This window comes from Carassius auratus, unplaced genomic scaffold (genome assembly GCF_003368295.1).
Source record: "Carassius auratus strain Wakin unplaced genomic scaffold, ASM336829v1 scaf_tig00216542, whole genome shotgun sequence".
In the NCBI taxonomy this organism is placed as follows: Eukaryota; Metazoa; Chordata; class Actinopteri; order Cypriniformes; family Cyprinidae; genus Carassius; species Carassius auratus.
In genome coordinates, this window is record NW_020528622.1 from 273,043 (window position 1) to 296,190 (window position 23,148).

At 39.1% G+C, this 23,148-nt stretch overlaps 3 protein-coding genes across 4 annotated transcripts; 1 reads left to right on the plus strand and 2 right to left on the minus strand.

The window, feature by feature from the left end:
• Window positions 1-261: 261 nt before the first annotated feature.
• On the minus strand, window positions 262-10,892 carry iftap (intraflagellar transport associated protein). The gene is made up of 7 exons (XM_026263385.1): window positions 10,810-10,892; window positions 6,167-6,309; window positions 5,901-6,076; window positions 4,781-4,855; window positions 3,819-3,873; window positions 955-1,094; window positions 262-848 (listed from the first exon to the last, which is right to left on the minus strand). The coding sequence occupies exons 2-7, from the start codon at window positions 6,297-6,299 to the stop codon at window positions 738-740; spliced, it is 690 nt and encodes a 229-aa protein (XP_026119170.1). The 5' UTR covers window positions 6,300-6,309; window positions 10,810-10,892; the 3' UTR covers window positions 262-737.
• Window positions 10,082-13,053, plus strand: rag2 (recombination activating gene 2). The gene is made up of 2 exons (XM_026263384.1): window positions 10,082-10,447; window positions 11,188-13,053. Exon 2 carries the CDS (start codon window positions 11,203-11,205, stop codon window positions 12,793-12,795), a length of 1,593 nt encoding a protein of 530 aa, XP_026119169.1. The 5' UTR covers window positions 10,082-10,447; window positions 11,188-11,202; the 3' UTR covers window positions 12,796-13,053.
• A 552-nt stretch (window positions 13,054-13,605) lies between these two features.
• On the minus strand, window positions 13,606-20,237 carry rag1 (recombination activating 1). 2 transcript variants are annotated; one of them, XM_026263388.1, is made up of 4 exons: window positions 19,854-20,237; window positions 18,390-18,716; window positions 17,149-18,284; window positions 13,606-16,270 (listed from the first exon to the last, which is right to left on the minus strand). In XM_026263388.1, the coding sequence occupies exons 2-4, from the start codon at window positions 18,695-18,697 to the stop codon at window positions 14,523-14,525; spliced, it is 3,192 nt and encodes a 1,063-aa protein (XP_026119173.1). In that variant the 5' UTR covers window positions 18,698-18,716; window positions 19,854-20,237; the 3' UTR covers window positions 13,606-14,522. The 2 variants fall into 2 exon arrangements, with proteins under 2 accessions (XP_026119173.1, XP_026119174.1); XM_026263389.1 differs by lacking the exon at window positions 19,854-20,237 and adding an exon at window positions 19,656-19,824.
• Between the last annotated feature and the right edge of the window lie 2,911 nt (window positions 20,238-23,148).

Here is a 23,148-nt window from a genome sequence, read left to right on the forward strand (position 1 = left end):
ATCAAGGCAAGAAAAAGGGGGGCGAATTCTTTTCAAAGACCACAGTGTTTTGGCCTTTTATTCAGGTTATGAGGTTTTTACAGAGAACAGAAAAAAACGTCCCTGAGCGTTATGTTCCGGTGAATAAAACAGCATAAGTCAGGACGAGCAATTAATTTCTATTCCAAGTACATAAGAAAAAGAATTGCACCACAGGTCACCAATTTGAGCTGTTGAGTCAGAAAATTAAAACGTCTAAGCCTAGCTAGTTGTAAAATAATAACAACATTAATATTCATAAATGACATTTGATTTGGACTAAAAGACAAATATGCAGCTTTTGGTTTGTTTATGCAAATTAAAGTACTTTTAAAGTCAAAATAAAATTAAAATGGACTATTTACTTTCTATAAAGGATTCTTCAAAGCAACCATGTCTTCTCTCTGAAGTCCCTTTAAGGAAGAAAAAATGGTTTGTGGACACCGTTTCATGCTTATTTCTATCCTGCTCATCTAATGGTCAGTAAAATTTATAATTGGACTGAGTTTATTCAATTTAATAGTGTGTTTGAAAACACCAACATGCTTTATTAAGAAGTACAGATGCTACAAATTGCAGAATTATCACTCAAAACAGCCGATCTGTCTTCCCTCTGGTTCTTTGGCAAATCAAAACCTTTCTTTCATGTTAACAAGGATTTTCTCTGTAAAAATCTGAGTTTTTAAAAAGCATTTGCCAGAGTTACACTCATTTACAGCTCAAGAGGGTCTGCCTCTCTGCTCCTGGATGGAGTATTTGCAAGACAGCACAACATTATCGTAATCAAAGTTCTCATCCAGATGGAAAGGAACAACCTCCTCGCTTTCAGCCTAGAATGATAAAAAACAGTTAATAAAGGATTTTACAGAGTATCAGTCCCTGGGTTTCTTCCCAAGCTTGACTGCTCTCAGAGAGAGAGTGTGTGTGTGTGTGTACCTGGTTCTCAGCTGCACTGGGAGTGTGTGTCCTCTGGTCTGTGAAAGTAGAGGAGCTCTCCAGCAGTGTGTGGTGACAGAGCGATGAAGAGGAGACAGCTATCAGATCTTCTTCAATCTCACCTGGCAGCGTACATGTGCCTGACAACACACAACAACATTCATTTAAAAACTGTTTTTTCTTTGACAGTGATTATGTGTAAACTTTTCTTATCTCTGACGCTCTCATTATTATCTTTGGTAGTGTTTATGTATTCATCTGTTTTTTTGGTATTTGGTATTATACTGTTCTAATGTACATTTAAATATGTACATTTCTTTTCTTCTTCTCTACAGTTTTACTGTGTTGATGCATGTTTTATAAACTGTAAACAACTCTGATTTTCATTTGTGATCCATTTTAGATTGCCACCTAAAGTCTGATAAGAGGCAACCGATGAAAATTAATTAATCTGTCTAGTTCTGGCTTATTTACAGTGCTTGACTGTTGATTAATGAACACTGTCTCTTTAAAAATAAAAACACATTATTATTGACTCACTTATATATATATATATATATATATATATATATATATATATATATATATATATATATATATAAATGTCCCTGATTGGAAGGAGTTCTTATGTTCTGTTCTGTATATATTAAAGCCTAATTTGGAAAAAAGCAACTCTGACATTTAGCAAAACATCATCTGCGTTCAACAGATAAATAAAGTTTAAAACAACATCAGAATAAGTCAATTTTGAATGAACTTACACTTTTGGAAGGACTGATGTGCTAATAAGCTGTTTACATGTCTCTCAGTGGATTTTTTGCAGTAGTTTATGTGTATGTGAGAGAAAGACATCAGGCCTGGCAAGAGCTCAGCTGATGCTGATCTTAATTAAACAGCTCATTACTGGCACAGTGAAAGTCATAGTCTCAGCTGCTGGGTGAGGACCAGGCTTCGGAGGGTGTAGCGTGCATTTCTGCATGTTTGTTTGCGTGTATGCAAACAACATATGTGAGTGTGAGTGAAGAATCCCCACACACCCACAATCTTCAGAACAAGGTGGTCTTAAAAACAAGACACTTAACCAGCTGGCTAAAGAAACATGGGAAGAAGATTCAGGCCGCTAATGAATCTGAATGCTGATGCTGTTACGCCGTGCCGTGAACCTCCCTGACTGGTGAGCGGAGGCGTGTTTCATTAAAACTCTAGATACCCGGTAGCTCGAGACTTGATCTGCTTTGACCAAAACCGCCTTCCTCTCAACCCACTTTAAGATTAATCAGGAAAGGCAATTCTTAAAGGGATAGTTCACCCATAAATAAAATTCTGTCAATAATCACTCACTCTCATGTTGTTCCAAACTCGTAAGATCGTAGGTACTCTTGTGAAAACAAGAAGAGAAGAAACTGTTGAATAAAGTAAATTTTTGTTTTGTTTGTGCACAAAATATTCTCGTAGTCTCATAACAACCACTGATGTCACATGGACTGTTTTAATAATGTCCTTGCTATCTTTCTTGGCCATGAACGTGGTAGTTGCGTTGGTGTCTATGGAAGGTCAGAAAGCTCTTGGATTTCATCAAAAATATCTTCAGTTTTTATTTCAAAGTTGAACATAAGGTCTTACGGGTTTGGAACTAAATGAGGCTGGGTAATTCATGACAGAATTTTCCTTTTTGGGTGAACTATCCCTTTAACGGTAACAAAGGATAAGTTACAGGCCTTCACATCAAGGTTACATATTCGTTCAATTGGCAAAGTTGTAGCACCAAACATTTGGAAGGATTTATTTGTCTATTTATTTAGCCTAATTTTTTGCATTTATTATATATATATATATATATATATATATATATATATATATATATATATATATATATATATATATATATATATATATATATATAATTTTTTTTTTTTTTTTTTTTTTTTTTTTTATTATTAAATTAAGCAATTATTTAACAGAAGTTATAACACCAAATACCTACAACATTAAGATAAGAATGCCAACAGCGACCTTCCAACTCACGGCAAAGGATATTTTTACCGTCACCAAGAAGCAGTGGCATGATTATTCATGGTAATTAACTTCACGTTCAGCATGCATCTTGTTGTTATTCAGTGGATAAGCCTGCCATTATAAACACGCCACCTAATGACTTTTACATACACCCTTTCCTCTGAATTAACACTCTGATCACAGACAAACACACCGAAAAACACAGAAGCCCTGCTCTGAACAGTTAAGCCTCTCCAATCAAAAGAGGCTTTCATTCCTCCAACTATTTTATTTATTTTTGTATTAAACTGGTCATTGGAGTTTAAATGAGCCTCTCTGGCACTACAGAAAAGAGCAACTCATTACAAGCCTGCACAGCAAGCGTTAAGCCTCGCCAAGCGAGCACTTGCCCCCGGCTCTAATGACGAGGGAGCGGTTTGGAATTTGCATGCATTGAATATGTGTAATAAATGGTAATATATTTAAATCAAGCTGTATGACAGCTCTAATTACAAAAAATGGCATGCACATGATATCCACTAAACCCTATTAAAGGTAAGGTGAGCCCATGCAATCTTTACATATGCACATGAAAAGAATATTTATGCCAGCATTCCTCGCTATTGCCAATTTTAAAACACTCCCATATAGGTGTTGCCAACATATCAATGTGTATTATGCGAATTGTATATGAATTTGTGATAGCTCTAATTCTGTCAAACATGAAAAAAATGATGTGCTTTACGTGAGAAAAGAATTTGTAAAAATGTAAATAAAGACTGCAAATGTGCATCTAGGCCTCTGTTATCTACATAAACTGTGTTAAGTGTCAAGTATTTGCAGTTGTTATATTTTAGAGTAATAAATACCTGTAGTGTCAGCCTTTTCCTCTTCATCCTCTGAATCTCCAAGATAATTATCAAACTGCCAAGAGGGGGAAAATATATTTTTTGAACAGTTATTTTACAATTACAGTTGATTAGAATTAGCTAATTAGTCCTCAACAGAAACATTGTCCTTCACAAACAAATTTCATTCACAACTGCTTTATACAATGCAGTTAGATGTTACCACTTTGCTAAGCTAACAACACTCCCATAAAGTTTAATGTTTACATGTTTCTAAGCTATTACTACAGAATGTTTCTAGCTTAGCATACTCTTGACCTTAAAAATGCATAGCACAGGTAGATATAACATGAACGTTTTTATTAACTTGAAATCCTGACTCAAGTAACTCCAACAGTTTAATGTTAGCTTAGCATGTTCTAATTAGCGTAACATTCCAAAAAAAAACACTCCAAAAACATTCCAAAAAAAAAGCAAAATAGACAATTGACTTCAACAGTTTAATGTTAACACTAGCTTAGCATACTATAATTAGCACAAGAATATTAAGAAAAACTTTCATTTTTATTAGATTGAAGTGCTGACTCAATTGATTCAAACAGTTTAAAGTCAATGTTAACTTAGCATAAAAATACATAGCACACAATAAGTAAAATAGTCAGTTTTTATTAGACTAAAGTCTTGACTGCAGAGTTTAAAGTTAACGTCAGCTCAGTAATGTAGAGTAAAATAGTCATTCTTTTATTAAATTGAAGTCTAGACTCCAACAGTTTAACATTACTCTAATGAACTTAAAATACAATAGCAATATTTTTTTTTTTTTTAGACTGAACTCAGTTGATCCAAATAATGTTGGCGTTAGCTTAGCATACTGTAATGAGCTTATAAACAAATATTAAGCAGGCTTGGTTTTGGTTTTGAATGTAATAAAAGCACATTTATAGTCATCTCAGATCAATTTTTAGGCATCTGTAACTGTTTACCTTCACAGGTCTGTCTGGAACAGAGTTTGATGGGCCGCCCAGTCTTCCTGCAACACAGCCGCCATCCAGCAGCACCTATACAAACACACAAACTCATCAACTCACCATCTCATTTCATTTAATGATGCTCTGAAATGACAGCAGCCATGCGAATCGGTGTGATTACAATCAAAACAACATTATAATCAATACAGCTGTTTTTCTCTCCTGGTGGCAGGGCTAAATAATGCAGAGGCCTTTTTTTAGCATCGAATAGCCTGGGATGTTAGCTGATGTGCTTTGCTTTATTGACAGTAACCGGTGCTGTGGCTCGCCAGAGCCCCATTGAGATCAATACACAAGCCAGGCGGGAATCTTAAGCACCGTTCACACAGACAGACAGATAAGCAAAACACACATTGCAATGAAGCCATCCAATACACTGAGAGGAGAATTCCAAAGGAATTGAGGAAGAAACATATCAAAAAGACAGAACATAAAGAAAAATGGGGAGTCGTATTTTGAGTGGTGCTTGCTTATACTAAAGACACCACTACAATGCTAAGTTCTTAAGGGTTTCCATGCCATTTTAAATTTTTTCTGTAACATTAAACCACAATTGTCACCTTTCCAGACAGTTTTTTCTGCCTCTGGATATTTAGTACAATCAGTGTCAAGTCACCTTTTGTGGACAATCCACCCCTTTCTGGACAATTTCACTAAATTTCAGACAGTTGTCATTGACTTCCCAACAAAGGCACTGCAATGCAATCTTTATGAGTTCAAGAAGGGCTAGCACTACACTCTTAAAAAGTGTCTAAATGTTGGTTTATACAAGTCTATGGGATATTTTTTCCCCACCTATTTTCACAAATAGTGGTTACCCTTAATCCTGAGTATGAGCAATAGTGATGTTAGCCTTGGGTAACACAACTTAAAAAGGCAAGACAAAAATGACAGATGGAAAAAAGAGCCAATTATACATAAGACGGACCTGTACGTGTAAGTTTGATAAACAGAGCAGGAGCTAATGCAGAAAACTTTAACTTTGATTGAAGAGGATTGAAGGAGAGGACCTGTCTGAACCTCTCTCAGTAAAAACGTGCTCAGTTTGAGTGGTTCGGATCTATAAGGTGCTGACCTCTTCCTGATCAGCAGTCGGTGAGCAGCGATTCGCCTGTCCCATCCTTCGGTATACGCTCTCCTCCATCTCTGTCTCTTCATCGTCTTTTTGTCGCTCTCGGCTGCTGTCCATCTCTCTCTGGGACGGGTCTCCATGTCCTCCAGGAGCAGTCAATCCTGGATCCCTCACATTCTCTGCAATGGGATACGACAGTAAAGACCACTGGTGAAGGATCTCACACATATCAGAGAAAAGAAGATGTATGTGGCATTCAGTATGCTCACCTGGGGTCAAATACGTGAAGGTGGAAAGGAACTGCTCATATGTTTGCTCCGGGGAGTTGCAGAATTGCTCCAGAGCTTCAGTTATGGCTTGGTCATGGTCGTCCACATCTGAATCGTTGACTAAACCTGGCATCCTGTCAAAGCTATCCACATTCAGAAAGAAATAGATACAGAAAGAGAGATTTGCCTGGTGCAATAAACATTACACTATTAAGTGTACTTCGGTTTTTACGCATATGCAAGGGTTTGTGTACAGTGCAAAACACAAATTTTGTCACCAGAATGGTATGCTCGTACTGCACACACAGTAACCACACATGCTTTGTATGCGCAGGTCATATATGCGCAGCTAACTTATTTTGCATTAATCAGTTGATCCACAAGGTGGCAACACTGGCCCAGACCGTTGTTTAACAGTACAAAACAAAACTCCAAAAAAAAATAATAATAATAACAACAGCAACAAAATAGCAGCAACAATAGATGGCTGCATTGACAAGTGCTTGTGTGAGCCCTTACGAAAAATAACCAACAGTTATTTATGTAGTAACAGCTTTACTACAAATAAAACCCCCCAAAAAAACATGATTAGTATAGCAAAATCATGTTAACCACGAATTAACCATGGCTTTGCTACACTAACCATAGTTTAACCATGGTATTTGTGGTAAAACTGTGGTTATACAAATATTAATCAATACAAAAAAAAACAACAACATATGGTTACTAGGGGTGCACGATAAATATCGGCCGATAATTAATGCACATCTCGTCAGTAAAGCCAGTTCTCTAAGCAGTGGTAAATTCCATCAGGTGCATGATTTCCCATAGAGCAGCGGTTACTACTAATGAACGTGGATTTGATGAGCTTTCTAGAGCGCATGCATTTGAGAACACTATCAAATGGAGGAAACACTTAAAGGCTATGTGTTCAGCTGTGCATGTTCGCTTGCATACACATACAAAAAAATTAAGTATACTTTGGGCTTTACCACCGACATAAAGCAAATTTTGTTTAAAAGAGACATTTGCATACACCATGCAAACCCAGAGAGCTTGCACCAGACGAAACGAAGAGGAAGTACTGGTATAACAAAATAAAAAATAAAAAATAAATGATGAAGAGGTCCTGCTAGGCTGCACTTTTTTTACAGGTCACTTATCACTCGCGATATGCATTATAGCTGCATTAGCCCTGATTGGAATGTAATTATCATTTTTGAAGTTCAGCTCAATTACAATCAATGATGGCTGGGAAGGGGGGCAGGCAGTGATTGCCGTGACATTAAAATATAATGAAGAATGGCGTGATGATCGTGAGAAACTCTGAGCTGTTGCTATGTCATTCATCACGAACATGCCCTAGGGAGAGACGTCTTCAGGTGGCACAACATTAGTGGGGACAGAAACAGGTGCTACACTAGCGTTTAATTACTCTCCTCTATCAATAATACAGCGCAAATCCTTGCATGGCTTCAGGCCTCAGCTGTACTGATGGCCCACCATTCCTTCTCTCTTGGAATACTACCATACTACTATTTCTGCAGTATGTACTATATAGACTGTGGACAGTATGCATATTTTCTATTTGTACAAAACAATCAGATTTACCCTGAAGTGCAGTATATGACATTTGACCTGACCTTACATTTCCAGTATGACAAATGAGCTTCTCTATACTTATCATGAAATTGTCATCACTAAATGCACACTAAGCAGTACTCAAGTACTCTATTCAAAATATACAGTATCTCTAGTGGTGCAGTGATGTCTCATATGTAAATGAATCCTTCTTTTGAACATGAACAAAAATAATCGCTAGCAGACTGTAAGAACTACTGTATTCAAATATAGACACTGCAATCAAAATGCAAAAAAAAAAAAACTATTATTATTATTTGAAACAAAATGCTGTACTTTTGCATGGACTTCTGGAAAGACTTTGGATGGATGACTCAAATCAGTGAATGTGGTTAGCCTTTGTATAGGCTATTCAATCCAAAAAGTCATATACCGACTGTGACTTTCTAAAACATTGCCCAAGTAGATATTTAGTTATGTAACCAATAGCATGCATGGCCTGTGTGACATCAGCAGGAATGGAAGTTTGTCAAGACAAACATTGTTTTCCTTTTCAATTTTGTAAAAGGAATGTGCATTAAGAAAAGGGTCAAAGTTCATGTTATGTTAGCAATCTGAACAAACTGATTCGTCAATCAGACACTACATGGTCTACTCGTCTATGGGTCTACTATACACCTTATTTTTCGGTAAAAGTGGACGCGGCAATTTTTAAATTGAATGTGTCATGCGCTTCCAGCTATTTTTAGTTGTACAAAACAGCGCGTTTTGCTGATGACATTGCTAACTGGTGTTTCTTAGCATATTATTCTAATGTATGCCTGTTGTTTTAATTATAAACACACTGGTTTGTAGCGGAAAACGTTTTACCGTTTAGCTACTGCACTTTGCGCCTAATTAACTGAAGTCTCACACAGAAAAAAGCTTACTTCTGCATTGAAAAAACAGCTAAGGAGTCTGAAAGTACTATCTTCGTCCATTACAATGCAAGCATTTAAGTTTTGTTGTTTGTTGCGTTTCAGTCTCCCTCTCCATTTCCTCGCATCTGTTACATTGTGACAGAGCTGGAAAACATCTGCATTCATTCGCCGCCACCGTATGCAAATCCGTTTCAGGACTCAACAGGTTTATTTTGCTAGGTGTGAACACCGGCGTGTAAGTGCGCTTGAACGGTAGAATAAAGCTCTCCAGTGCGCTTGGAAACACCGATTGAATTCTTTATTTTGTGTGGCGCCTCTGGGGAGCCGCTGAGTCTCTTCTTCGTGGCCCTGCTCTTCAGACACAGGTGCTCTGCTGTTTATGTTTGTCACTGTTCTTCCAGGCACTCGTGGTTACGTGTCTGTGTTTTGTGCTCTCACACACACATCTTTTGGCCTCCAAAACAAACACACAACTGCACGAGGGCTCGAGCACAGGGCCCCGAAACACAAAAACATTATGCTAATGAGGCAGACACAGCTGTTCCCTTCTTCTCCCTCCCTCCTTCTCTTTCTTTCTTTCTTTCAACAACAGTCGTCTAATTTCTCCCGTTCCTTTAAAGAGCCGCCAAGCATACAGTTAATGCAAATATAAGCCTGCGGGAAATGAGGAGTATTTTACAAATCCGAGCTACCCCTCCTGCCAAAATTTGATGTGTGACTCACGCATTCGGTATTCGGTGTAATGAGAGTGAATCATTCTGCTCCTCGCCACAGACCACTCAGATACACAGAGGAGACTATTTTAACAGCACATTACACACAGACGTGCCACACTGCCACTGGTGCATTATGAAGACTGTGATTATAGTGTCGAATGCAGGTCATGGAAAAAATCTGTGGGATTGCACCATGGCCTAATCAAACAAATATGTGCAACCTGACACATTTACAGCCAATTAAAAGATATTTGATATTTAGCTATTTTAGATATGTGAGGTTTAACTAAAATATGCTGCAAGATGTCTGTTAAAGATCGCTCAATCTGGAAAGCATCTAAGAATCTAAGATGATGTCTTTAAGATGTCAGTTTTACATGCATTCTAAATCATAAACATCTTAAATACATTTTCTGGATATCTGTTTGAAATATTGGAAATGTCCAAACAATCTAAAAAAATACAAATACATCTTGCAGATGTAAATGCAGACATCTCCGTGATGTATGTGTGCAATCACCCGTGCTATCAGTATCAAAATTACTGAAAAAAGAAAAGAAAAACGGCAATATTGATTATTATTTCAAAGTTTTTAACTAATGGCATTTATTTGAAATATAAATATTTGTCTTTTTTTCACTTTAAATTAATTAAATGCATTCATAATACGGTTTTCTTAAAATCCTTCAAAATATAAATAATAAAGTTTGTGTCTGGTGTTAATTTGGGAAGAAAGACCATCCATGTGAATTCTTGTATGATTTTTTTTGGATTCATCTTTTAGGCAAATAAATCATCAGTTGTAAAACACCAATATGAAGTCTGTATTAATACACAGACCAATGATGCACTGAGTTTGTGCTTGTTTTCATTCAAACTTGTGCGAGTTGTGCTCAGACACCTGTTGTTAGCAGCAGTTACAGGCAGTTAACCTCAAGATGAGCTAGTCAACCTTCACAAACACTGAACCTCTTCCACAGTCACTAAGCTATTTGCTTTAATATCTCAAATAAAAGTTAGCAGCACCACACAGCTCTCAGTTTTCGGAGTGCATTGACCAAAAGGTAAGAAACACATATTATTAAGATCAATATTCTAAGACTATGAATTAATTATTTAGAAATGTATGTGAAATTCTTGTGCCTTATTGAAAATAAACACTAAGGTATAACGATTTTATATTATTATATTATTATAAATATATAGTGATTTAAAAGCTTCTTATCTTTAGGCTATTTATTTTTAAAGTGGAGCACTAATGGTCACAGCTTAGCCTTGTAGTTTAACAAGATTTTTCTTGCGAAATTGATTATACAAAAACATTCAAACGAGTCTAAAAAGTGTAAAACTGAGAAACGCTGATAATAGTTTGAAGTAAATAAGAGAATAACAGCGTTCAGAGTTTATAGAAACATCTCAGACGTACCGTTTAAACGTAGAACGAGAAACGCCAGTTTCGCGCTGGATGCTGGGTAATGTAGTCGTTTTATTGTAAGATGAACGGGATTCTCTAAGGGAAGCGGGAATAAGGAAAACTACAACCAGTTTCCTGTGGGGACGTTTCTATGTTATCAGGGAAACAGGGAAAGGGATATATAGTTCCGCGTTTTTTTTCTTGTCTTTATCACTTTGATTAATTATGATAATAATAATAAAAAAAACGTATCATATGACTCTTAATATGATGCTAGTCTTAATACAGTCATGCTATGCATTTTACAGTAAATTTTACAAAATGTTTATATTCTACAACTACTAAAATGAATAATAATTAATTTTAGTTTTTCATTTATATTTTACACAGTTCTTTGCAAAAAAGATGACCTTACAGCCTCTGACTGCTGTGAACTGTGCTGGCCTTATGCAACCAGGCTTCTCCTTATTAGAGCTGGATGGTGACGTTTACCTCTTTGGTCAAAAGGGCTGGCCAAAACGCTCATGTCCAACTGGGATATTTGGTGTACGCATAAAAAACGGAGAACTTAAGCTGCGTGCCATTTCATTTTCAAACAACTCTTGTTATCTCCCTCCCCTCCGATGTCCTGCTATAGCTCATGTTGAGCCTCATGATGGCAGTCCTGAGTGTTACCTCATTCATGGTGGCCGAACACCCAACAATGAGCTGTCCTCAAGTCTCTACATGTTAAGTGTAGACAGCAGAGGATGTAATCGCAAAGTCACACTGTGCTGTCAAGAAAAAGAGCTGGTTGGAGATGTTCCTAGTGCTCGATACGGCCACACCCTCAGCGTGATCCTTAGCCGAGGGAAGACCGCCTGCGTTTTGTTTGGCGGCAGGTCCTACATGCCCCCCACCGAAAGGACCACGGAAAACTGGAACAGCGTGGTGGACTGTCCACCACAAGTCTTTCTTATCGACCTAGAGTTTGGTTGCTGTACGGCCCACACCCTCCCCGAGCTCACGGACGGCCAGTCTTTTCACGTAGCTCTTGCGAGAGAGGACTGTGTCTACTTCCTTGGCGGTCACATTCTCAACTCTGATTGCCGACCACCTCGTTTGATCCGCCTACGTGTAGAGCTTCTCTTAGGAAGCCCTATCCTCACCTGTACTGTTCTTCATGAAGGTCTCACCATTACCAGTGCCATAGTTGCTCCTGTTGGCTATCATGAGTACATAGTTTTGGGCGGCTACCAGTCTGAGACTCAGAAGCGCATGGAGTGCACGTACATTGGCCTGGATGATGTCGGAGTCCACATGGAGCCTCGTGAACCTCCTCAGTGGACCAGTGAGGTAACCCACAGCCGTACTTGGTTTGGTGGCAGCCTGGGCAAAGGAAGTGCCTTGATTGCAATCCCCTCTGAAGGAAACCCAGCTCCACCAGATGCTTACCATTTCTATCAGGTGAACTTCCAGAAGGAACAAGATGGAGAAACATCAGCTCAGGGATGCAGCCAGGAGTCCACTGATTTTGAGGACTCTGCACCTTTGGAAGACTCTGAGGAGCTATACTTTGGAAGAGAACCTCATGAGCTGGAGAATAGCAGTGATGGAGAGGGTGACACCTACAACGAGGAAGACGAGGAGGATGAATCTCAGACAGGCTATTGGATCAAGTGCTGTCTAACCTGCCAGGTGAACCCTAACACCTGGGAGCCATACTACTCTACTGAGCTCACCAGACCTGCCATGATCTTCTGCTCTAGAGGCGAAGGTGGACACTGGGTCCATGCCCAGTGCATGGAGCTCCCTGAAAGCCTTTTGCTTCGCCTTTCTCAAGACAACTGCAAGTACTTCTGCTTGGATCACAGAGTCCTGCCCATGCAGGAGATGACTCCACCACGCCAGATAATGCCAGTGAAGAGAGTCCCAATGAAAATGACCCATCGCAAAGCTCCTGTTTCAATGAAAATGACCCCAGCTAAGAAGAGCTTTTTGCGGAGACTTTTTGACTGAAATGTTGTTCTGTTCTGTTATATCATAAAAATGTGTTTTAATTGTTTTATATTAACAGAAATTGGATGGTTTCGTTTTTTCACAGAAATAACAGAAATTTATCGTTAATTGAATGAATTTGCTTACAGCAGTATTAAGAAACTAAAAGCATTTTTTACCAGACTTGTTTGATATTGTTAAACTGATGATTTATGTCTTTTTTAAAATGGGGGAAGCTTGTGGTTCTTTTTTCTTCATAAATAAAGAGAAATAATTTTAATGGAAAATATTGTAACTGTGTTTTTATGCTATATATATATATATATATATATATATATATATACACACACATACATACATACATATACAGTATATATCAATACTTACACACATTATATTGTTATATAACATATTACAAAAAATAGATAAATGAAATAAGACAAAAAGTTTTTTGGATTATTTATTTTTATTATTTCCCAAAAGGAAAAGAAATCAAATGTAATTAATTACAAAACATTTATACTCGATCTTTTAAAAAAGACAAAGTATGAATTCATGGATTACAACAATCACTGTAATGCTCTTGCAAAATGAAAGAAAAAAATAATGATGGGTCAAGAGCATTACCAGTGCCTTTGTGCAAGTCTACAGAACATTTTTATTTCAAATAAAAAAAGAACATAAAGAAATTTAAGTACAATTTAAATAGTCACTTGAGATTACATGACAACTTAGCATTTGAAATTGTTGTATGATGAATCAAAGAAAGCAAAAAAAAAAAAAAAAAGACAAAGAAACCAGTAAAATCAATTCACAAAGAAACCAATCAGCTGAAAAAGAAAATTAAATACATTTGTAAAGTAAATCACCAAAAACCTCTCAGTTTAAGAGAGCATAATAAACACAGTGATACTATTCAACAAAATAAGAGAAATGTAATTAATAAAATGAGGTACAAGTTTAAGTCAATAGCCAACACATCTCTAAACTGTAACATATACAGTAGCAATAAAGAAATTCCAACAATAGTCAATAGATGCTATGGTGTAAAACGCATGCTAATTTCTTCCAGAATATTTGAAAATGTGTTTGTGTGAGCTGCATGGTGCAAATGTCCTGTGGGACCTGTAAGATTGAAGACTGAGGTAGATTATGGGGTAAATGTATGTAAATGTGCAAATGCTGTAGCATAGTGTCTATGGGTGTTTATAGTCAGTTGTGGACCAGTTGAAAACCATCAAAATACTGCACTGCTAAAATAACCCCTTTTTCTTAAGACCTTCTGCAAAGGAGACAATTTGAGTTTTCTAATTGCATTTTGTCTTTGTCCTGTGTGATATATTAATATAGCCATCGTAAATGTGGGGCTCCTGTAACACAATTTCAGTGACTTACAACTCCCTCATACGTTTTCATAAATAACCCTTCTGTATGAATTCGTGAAGGTGTCACAACCTGGCAATACAATAAAATCCCTCATATTTCACAAGCAGCAAGAGATAAAACACAGACAATTTGCCTCCTAAAGCTGGGGAGAAAAAAAGACTGCCCATACAATTTTATCTCTGCCATAAAACAATTTATCCCACGTTTATGCACTGGCTTCAAAAAAAATAAAATAATGAAGTGAATAATAAAGCCATTATACGTGATATTAAATCTCATCTCAAGAAATAAAATCAATTACTTAACAATATTTTCATTAACAAGAAAAAGGGTCCATTAAAGAAAGTCAATCAAAGAAACACTCAAAAATCTGGGACTTCAAGAGGCATATCAACTTCATCTGGGGTCTCTTCTGGGTTGATTGTGGCCTGCATTGCTTTTGCTGAATTCTTGTGAGCCTCCATAAACTTCTGAAGATACTTGGAAGTGTACAGCCAGTGGTGTTTAAGTACATCTTCAAGTTCAAACGTTTTGGACTGCCTTGCATTCATCTTCCGAAAACGCCTGAACAGCTTGTTCCCAGACTCATTGCCTTCACTGGCCCACGCTCCAATAGACCCATCTCTCTCAACAATCTCAGGAACATGGGCCAGAGTCTTGTGGAGGTAGTTGGTGATTTTTCCATCATAGCGGTACTTAAATGTGGTGGAAAGCAGATCAGCAAATTGCTGAGAGTTGTAGCTATATTGACAGAGTTGGACAGGGCAGTCTCGGGAGGGACAGGTGGAACGCCACACGGGCTTCATCTGGAGGTAGAGGTCCATCAGTTTTTGTAGTGCCTCACGCCGTTCCTCAGAAGGAACCAGCTCACAGACCACCTCCACAGCTTCACGTGTCATCAGCCGACGAGCATAGTTTCCATTCATCCTCATCACAGGTTTGAGTTTCAGCTTCTTTCTCAGCTGTTTGTCCAGGGCTGACCGCCAACGGCGGCGTTCCTCTCGACTCGGATTGCTCTTCTGGTAGACTTCGCCAATCTCATCCTGAAAGATCTTGTAGAATTCAGTAGCATTGCCAATGTCACAATGCAGGGCATCTAGAGTAGGCTGGGTCTCCATGAATGGCTTGGCAGAAACACCTTTGACCCGGTCACGGAGCTCATCAGCAGACTCTGAGAAAGGATTTTTCCTCCAGATCTCATAGCGCTCAAGATTTTCATCGTGGCTACGTGTGATGGAATGTAGCACCATGTTCTGAGACGCTTCAGCTCGGGTTGAGTCGCAGAGTGTGCATATATAAGTGGAGCCTGATGCTTCTAGGCCTTCCATTTCACGAACCATCTTCTCATCGTAGCCTGTGCCTCGGAAGAAGAACCTAAAGGATCGTAGCAGACCACCAACTGATAAAATAAGCCGACTTTCCATCATGGCTTTCCGCTCTGCTACCACAGGTCCCAAGATGGCCGTCAGGGTCTCATGGTCGGACTCATCCACAAACATGAGACACAAAGGTCTGCAGGAGAGCTCAGAGTTTGGCTTTTGTTCCTGAAAGATGGTGATGCCATCATCTTCACCCTCAGCTCTGATGGAGATGGACATGATTGTGAAGGAAAACCTCACCGCCTTCTCAGGAACCGCTGGACCACCTCCATGCTTCTCGCTGACATCTCCCATACCGTCACATGATTCTTTCACCACAACGGTAAAACCAGAGGTGCATATGCTGTCATCCAGCTCCCTCTCTCTCAGTCCTTCCATTATGTCCTCCTCCAAATCTTTTAATGCAGAAACCAGTGCCACATCGTAACGGAATCTTCTGGAGATCGTGTCCGCAGGGACATCGTCAACAGAGGTTGTCCAACCAGAGAGACCATCAATGATGCCCACATCCCAGGAGCTGGAAACACTTTTTAAAGCTGGCTGCCACTCAAACTGGTGGAACCCAGGGAGAAGCTCTTTCTCAGCATTACGTAGAGTGTGGAGGGGCTGGAATATCTGGCGACCACTAGTGGCCTTTACAGTGCGGTACATCTTGTGGTACTGACTGCAGCTGAGGAAGGTGTTTACCCTTATAGCCAAACACACTGCAGGATGCAGCCCAAATCCCCTGCCTGAAAGAAAATACAGAGGGAAAACAAAACTGTGTGAGATAGAATCAGAAGATTGAATTCATATAACTGTTTATCCAGAATAAACTCAAAGAGCGTGAGCCTGAATGTGTGATTATGTGCCTATGTGTGTTTGTGGACTGATTTCAGAGAACTATCAAATGAGCGCCAGCATATCTGGAATTCTGATTGTAATTGCAGATTGTGATATGTCTTAATTGTTCTAGATAAGAAAGATTATTAATGTTTAAGTTAGAAGAGAGGTGACTCAGCTGGGCTGGAAATACTGATCTATTGGCTGATGATGAAAACACCAGCTGGGCCCTGTTCCCCTGGGGCCGAAGACAGCATCTATGTCATTTGCAGATACAAGGGCTACTGATGTTGTTTTCATCCTAACAGGCTCTTTACAAGAATTGTTATTGTGTATTGAGTCTCACATGTGCACATACACACACACACACACATTCAGTAAAGTGGTGATTATTCTATTTAAATTGACAGTGATGCATGTAAGAAAAGAATTCATTAATTTTTGTTTCGTAGATAACCTTGTGGACGTGTTCAATTCATTTTGTGCATCTATTGCAGGTAGTAAATGTGAACATAATTGTGTAAAATTACACGTTAAAGCTGTTGTTCTGTGAAAAATGAGTACAATTATCTGCAGTCAGGCGGTGAAAATTAGACTAGTTCATTCTAGAAAACAAATAATGATGCCATATATTAGATTGTAAAAATTGTATATATTCTTATTCTTGGTGGCTCCAAGCTTATGTGAGTAAGTCAATAATGCATTATCTGTTCATTCTAGTTGTATTTGTCTGACAACGACTGCTTTGACAGTCACATATTGTGGGTGATATGTTTCTTGGCAGTACCTTGCATCATAGCTTCCAGTTCATCTGCTTGTTTGTGTTCATTCCCAGCTCTCAACGCCAGAAGGAAGAGCGTCAAACAGACCGACTTCACATCCCCTCCTTCTTCCTTTTCAGCAAAAACCTTCACCTGGTTCTTCAAGTCTCTCAGCCTGTGCTTTTGAGCCCGACGGGTCAGTGACAAAAGGTGCTGTCGAGGACGCCCACCTTTGTTGACCGGCAAGTAACCATCGATGTTCTGGTCTGAAGGTGTTTGTTCTTCTTGAGACTCCTTTTCATGGTAGTGGTTAAGGCAGTGTTCTCTAAAGGAGTCTAAACGGACCCAGTCACTGCATCCTTCTCTGGGGCAGAGCAGAGGGAGAGAGTTGAGGGTGGCAAGGAAGAATTTGGCTGGCCTGGTCAGGTGGGATGGATTTAGATGTTGGTTACAAGTGGGACAGTTTGGGCCCAAAGCACGACTGTATCTCAGGATGCAGACCCGACAGAACAGGTGTCTACATGGTGACTGGACAGGGTCAGAAAGCAGATGATCACATACTTGGCAAGTAACAGCATGTATGAAGTCTGCTGGGACTTCGGTGGGGATGAGCTTAGTGCTCAGATGGTCCTTCTGGCACTGTGTGATATTCTTTACCCACTGTCCTCTCTGAACTGATAGTTTTAACCATTCTTTCCCACCTGATCCCACAGTATTATCTGTGGTCTGTCTCCACACTCTATTGGCCCCTGAGAATTCTGAGGAGTCCCTTTTGATTCTCTTTGGAAGGCTGTGTGCACTTTTAAGTGGTTTAGCCCGCTTCCTTCCTATTCGCTGAAAAGAGCTCTTCTTGGGGAAGCAGAGGTCGCAGTTGGAGGTGTGGGGCTTCCAGTCTGGGATCTGGGTCCTAGTGAAAGAACAGAAACCTCCTCCCCTCATGGCAGCAGTCCAGCATCTGTGACAAAACAAAGATGGATGCACCGTCTCCATGTCGGTTGTCACATCCACCTTGAAGACCTTCAAGATCACTTCCGGCCAGGTCAGAAACTTGCAGCCCATCCTACGCAAGGCACACCGACTGGACACTTCCAAGTCTCCCTGGACTTCATGTGACGGACCTTTAGTCTTCCGTATTGAAAGACCACAAAGCCGACACAGGCATCTGCAAAACACACAAGTAAATTAATCGTGTCATGTTTCAAATGTGCGCAAGTTAAAACAACATTCAGAATTCACACAGTTGACTCAATATTATTATTAGACTCACCTGAGAAGATTCATATGTGTATCAATTTCCTGCAGCTTAAGGTCCACTCTCCCTCGAGCACTCTCCATGTTTTCCTTACTCTTCCCTCCAAAACAGAGCTTCATAACACTGCCTGGAGAGCCTGCCACCTCAATTGCTACCTCAGGCTGGTTTTCCTTCTCCACCGGTGTTTCGTTAGGCAGAGGGGCCTTCTCCATTGACTTGACCCGAAATAGCTTAAATTTCCATTCCGAAAACTTAGGATGAGACAGTTCATCAGGCATGGAGGCTCTGGGGGCATCTTCAGAACTCCACCTCCCCTTCTCCATGGCGTCAGCTTAGTCTCAGCTGCTTTCAAGAACGAGAAAAGAAAGTGAGAAGGAATAAGATTAATTCTTTATGAATCAAGAGTTCATGAGACTATGAGATTAGCTTGGTGCTGCCAAGGAATATTATAAATATTTTTCTATATAATAGAAAATGTTGGGGGGGATGGGGGGGGGTTCAGGCATACAAATCCACAAAAGAAGAGCAAAACAACATTATTTCCAAGGTTCAGACACAATCAGGAAGATTTACTTAGGTCTACAAGTCTAGTTTATTAAAAGCAGCCTTGAAATCCAAGCCCAAACGGGAGAGCTTTGATCTGACCCAGAATACAGCATTATACCATAAGTGGCATTTAGCACCTCTGTAAAATGCATGAGACAAGCATTCAGAAATCGATCTGCTGCCGAAAACTTATTTCTCTCCTCCCCAACACTCCTGCTCAGGGACCCACCATGGCCTTTTTTCTATCCCTCATCTTTCGTTTAATTTTTTGTCCCTTATCTTTCTCAGGTACCAAGAGTTTGCTAAATGGACACCTCTAGGGCTGTCAATCAGTTATAATAGGCATTTACTGTGCTGAACCCAAAGTTTAAGTCCATGGAGGAGCAAGCTGGCATTTAATGGATTACTCGAGAGAAAGAGAGAAAGGCAAGTCTTATGATGCACAGCCACTGACTGAAGTCTGATGAAGGGGAATTGTAATGCCAGCCATTCCCTATGAATCAGATTCTATCCTGTGTTTCAACCATGTCACTCACCAAAGTGTGGTTATCTGCATAAACATACAAATAAAAACAAGGACTACCTCAGAAGTCACATCACTCGGACTAATAGTAGCTGTCAAACCCTTGCAGACTCTCAAAACAACTGTGTCAAGATTTAACGCTCCGCTCTCATCCCATCCGCGAGGACATAAAACGGTTTTCTTTCCTGATCAATAAATCAACAAACGCTTACCATAACACTCCCATGGTGAGTACATGCTGGCATTTTCTCTCTCTCTTTCTCTCTCTCTCTCTTTTTCTTTTTCTCCCTCTCAGCTTGTGTTTGCACCCTGGGTCTCTCCAGCTATGAACTCTGAAGTGAACTATTGAGACACGCATACATAGAAACAGCTGAGAGCATTCAGTCTGTCAGTCAGCTGGGTTGTCCTACCTTGTTTTTGAGTCTCAGCTGGCAAATTCTCTCCTGGGGCCTTTCCGCATGGGGGCACAGGGGAGGCCTGGTGCGTTTTTGAGTGCGGATGTCTTCCAGGCTCTCTATCTAAGAGTGCCTGGCTGGATCTCAGTCAATTGGGGCTCCTATAAAACACTGTGTCTCTCCATATATATACCTCTCTGTGGGGTCCTTAACCGCCACATTTTAGCACCTGAGATGGTAGGTCTCGGGAAAGGGGGGTGGGGGGTAATGCTAACCACAGTCACACACAAGCACACATACACACACACACACACTTTTACTAAGATACCTAATGAGAACATAGACTTCTATTGTTGATGACATTTTAGTTTTATGGTCCTCTGTAGACATTCTGTTGAATGTAAGTAACTTTACATGTCCAACTACCAGTCATTAGAGTATTAGTAGACTGTCTACATAATACCTGCTAGCACTATAGAAATCCTACTGAAAATAAGTAATTTAGCGATTACATGTTGGCTAACAATAACTTAACAGTCTGCTAATACTCTACTAAGAGTTAGTTGACGTAGTTACCTTTAGAAAACAGAATTTCTAAAAGAGGCCATCAAAATATAGTTTAATCCTATTGTTTTAATTATAATTAGCATTCAGACGAACCCCAACCACTAAAATATATATATCTAAATCAAGACATCCTTTAAAGGGATATTGTCATATTTAGTCAACTATTTTCAAAGTAAACTTTTATACACACATTTACACCAATATGAGACATCATAGACCTACAGTAAGATCAACTACAGTACACAACATGAACCAAGTATTTTTGACACACAAACACACATGCACAGTCTGCATCATAAACACGTGTCAGTACAAGCCACATGGATACAAACTAGCGCATCCCCCTGCTGTTTTCCCCCAGCGCTCTCTGAAACTCATCTCCAGCAGGTGGTCCAAGCCAACATGCTGCAGCTCTGCTATTTGATCCCTCTCTATATAGAAAAACAGATGTCGTTAAAACACATCTGATCAGGGGAATCCATTAAAAGAGAGCTGACAACCATCTACTCAAGGGTGCTTGACTAAAATGTGCTTTACAGTGTATTCAAAAGTTGGAAAAGCATTGCAAATATAGGGTATAGTCCAACTGCATTTTACAGTTTTAGATTTCCATTGAGACAAGTTTGTTTCTTGTAGACTTTTTGGGCAAATTACCTAACTAGGATGTCACTATAATGAGCATTATCTCTACAAGTGGGCTCTGTTGCAGTGCCTCTATGAACAGTGTTGGTGTCATTGGCAAATATGAATTAAAGAGACTTATTCATTGATAAATAAATCAAGGGTGTTTTTGCAGAAGAGTTATTGTGCCGTAATTGGTGCTATTCTGTCTAGACTTCTTGGTGCGGGATCTGACAGTCTAGTCATTAAACAGTCACCAAGTGCCTGCAAGCATCGTGTGGCCTGTCTCATCTGAGAGCCACAACTTCTACAAACCAAACAAAGCATAAACTTTATAAATAATGTACAGTGTAGGTCATTCTACAACATGTCCACCATTGTGCCCTATATATAATAACTTTGACAATGAAGAGCTGATGCAATCTTTTACTGTGTTGATATAGACAACAATAATCATACAGTATAATGACCCATATAATACAACAGACATAAATATGAAAATCAATCATTTAAATTCAAGTTATTTAAATGGGTGTACAGAGAAAGAAGTAAATTAAACCTCATTATTTAGAGTAATAAAGGAACGGAAAGTGATTTTTATGCAAAAAGACAGTTTGCTTTTGGCCAAATTATAAAAGCTCAAATTTGAAAAGTCATTGAAAATTCCAGTTTTTACAAGTGCTCTTTCATCCTTCGCAAAGATTCCTCAAGGGCCTGAAAACCAAAGCCAATATATAGCATTTTATTGGTCATGATAGAGGTTAAATGTGTGCATGTTTTTGACTCATTAATGTTTTGTACTGCGTTATTTAAAGGAACAAATCACCAAAAAATTGCTAGTCTGTTATCATTTACTCACCCTCATCTCGCTGCAAACCTGTATAACTTTCTTTCTTCCATAGAATACAAAAGGAGGCATTTCGCTAAATGTCCAAGCTGCACTTTACAGTAAAATTGGATGATGATTCATACTATTAAACTTCAAAATGGAGAATAAAAATGAACATCCAATCATCTGTGATTCTAAAGTCAAATGGGATTGGGATGGAATAGGAACAACATGAAGGTGAATAAAAAATAATCAAAATAGTAGTTACCACTGCTAACAAAGCATAACAAGTTTTAGCTTTCCCAGTAATATGTTACAGTAAAAGAAAAATCACCATCTCTGGGCAAAAAAGCATCTTTTTTCTAAGATGGCCATGTATTCTGATTAAGTCATATTTTCATGTCAAAGCTTACAATAGATGCTTATTAAGAGCGTAGCTGTTTGCATTCATTTGGTGCCATTAGCCATCGGGGGAATTAAATGATGACAGAATTTTCTTTTTTGCTGGGTAAAATTAACACTTTAAAATTGTTGTTAATCCTGCCAGATCCTTCAGTCTTCATAAACCTAAAGAATAAGAAAAACAGAAAGAAACCGTAGGTCCGTTACCATGGCAAAGCAAACAGAGCTGCAGATGTCCATCTAACAAACAAGCAGTGACCCCTAGAGATCTGTGCCTCTTTTCGCCTGCTAATTGACTTGTTATTGATAAGCCCAATGGCAGTTTGATTTATGTGAAAAATGTCTTGAGTCGACAGCCACCTGGCATTAAGTTGGGTGTTATTCTCCACTGTGTGTGAGATTTTGGGGAATAGCTGTTGAGGTGCTGTTATCAGCATCCGAGCTAGGGGACACCTGGCATGTGGGGTCAAAGATATTGGTGTCAACGCAGAGGGCAAAACTGAACTGCACACCAATCAAAGCATGTTATTTGAGTGAGATGAATCAACACGCACAGTCTTTTAAAGGTCACTAGTACCTGTTTAGAGAGCTTTCCATCTTCTGACATTTATGTGACGTTTTTATGACGTCAAATTGGTAATTTTGGTTTTGATCAAATTGTATTCGATCGTATAATTCCCTGCGGTGCTTGGAAGTAAGAAGCACCACTGCCAATAAAGCATAACACTAGCGTAGCTTTTCCTGAAAGTTGTTAGTTTTTGGCAAGGAATTTGTTTAGTGAATTTGGCCCATGTAGTTACATTCTGTGGGCATGGCTATGTATTCTGATGAAGTCACATTTTCATGTTAAAGCTGACAACAGTTGCTATTAAATGCTTAGTTGTACATTCT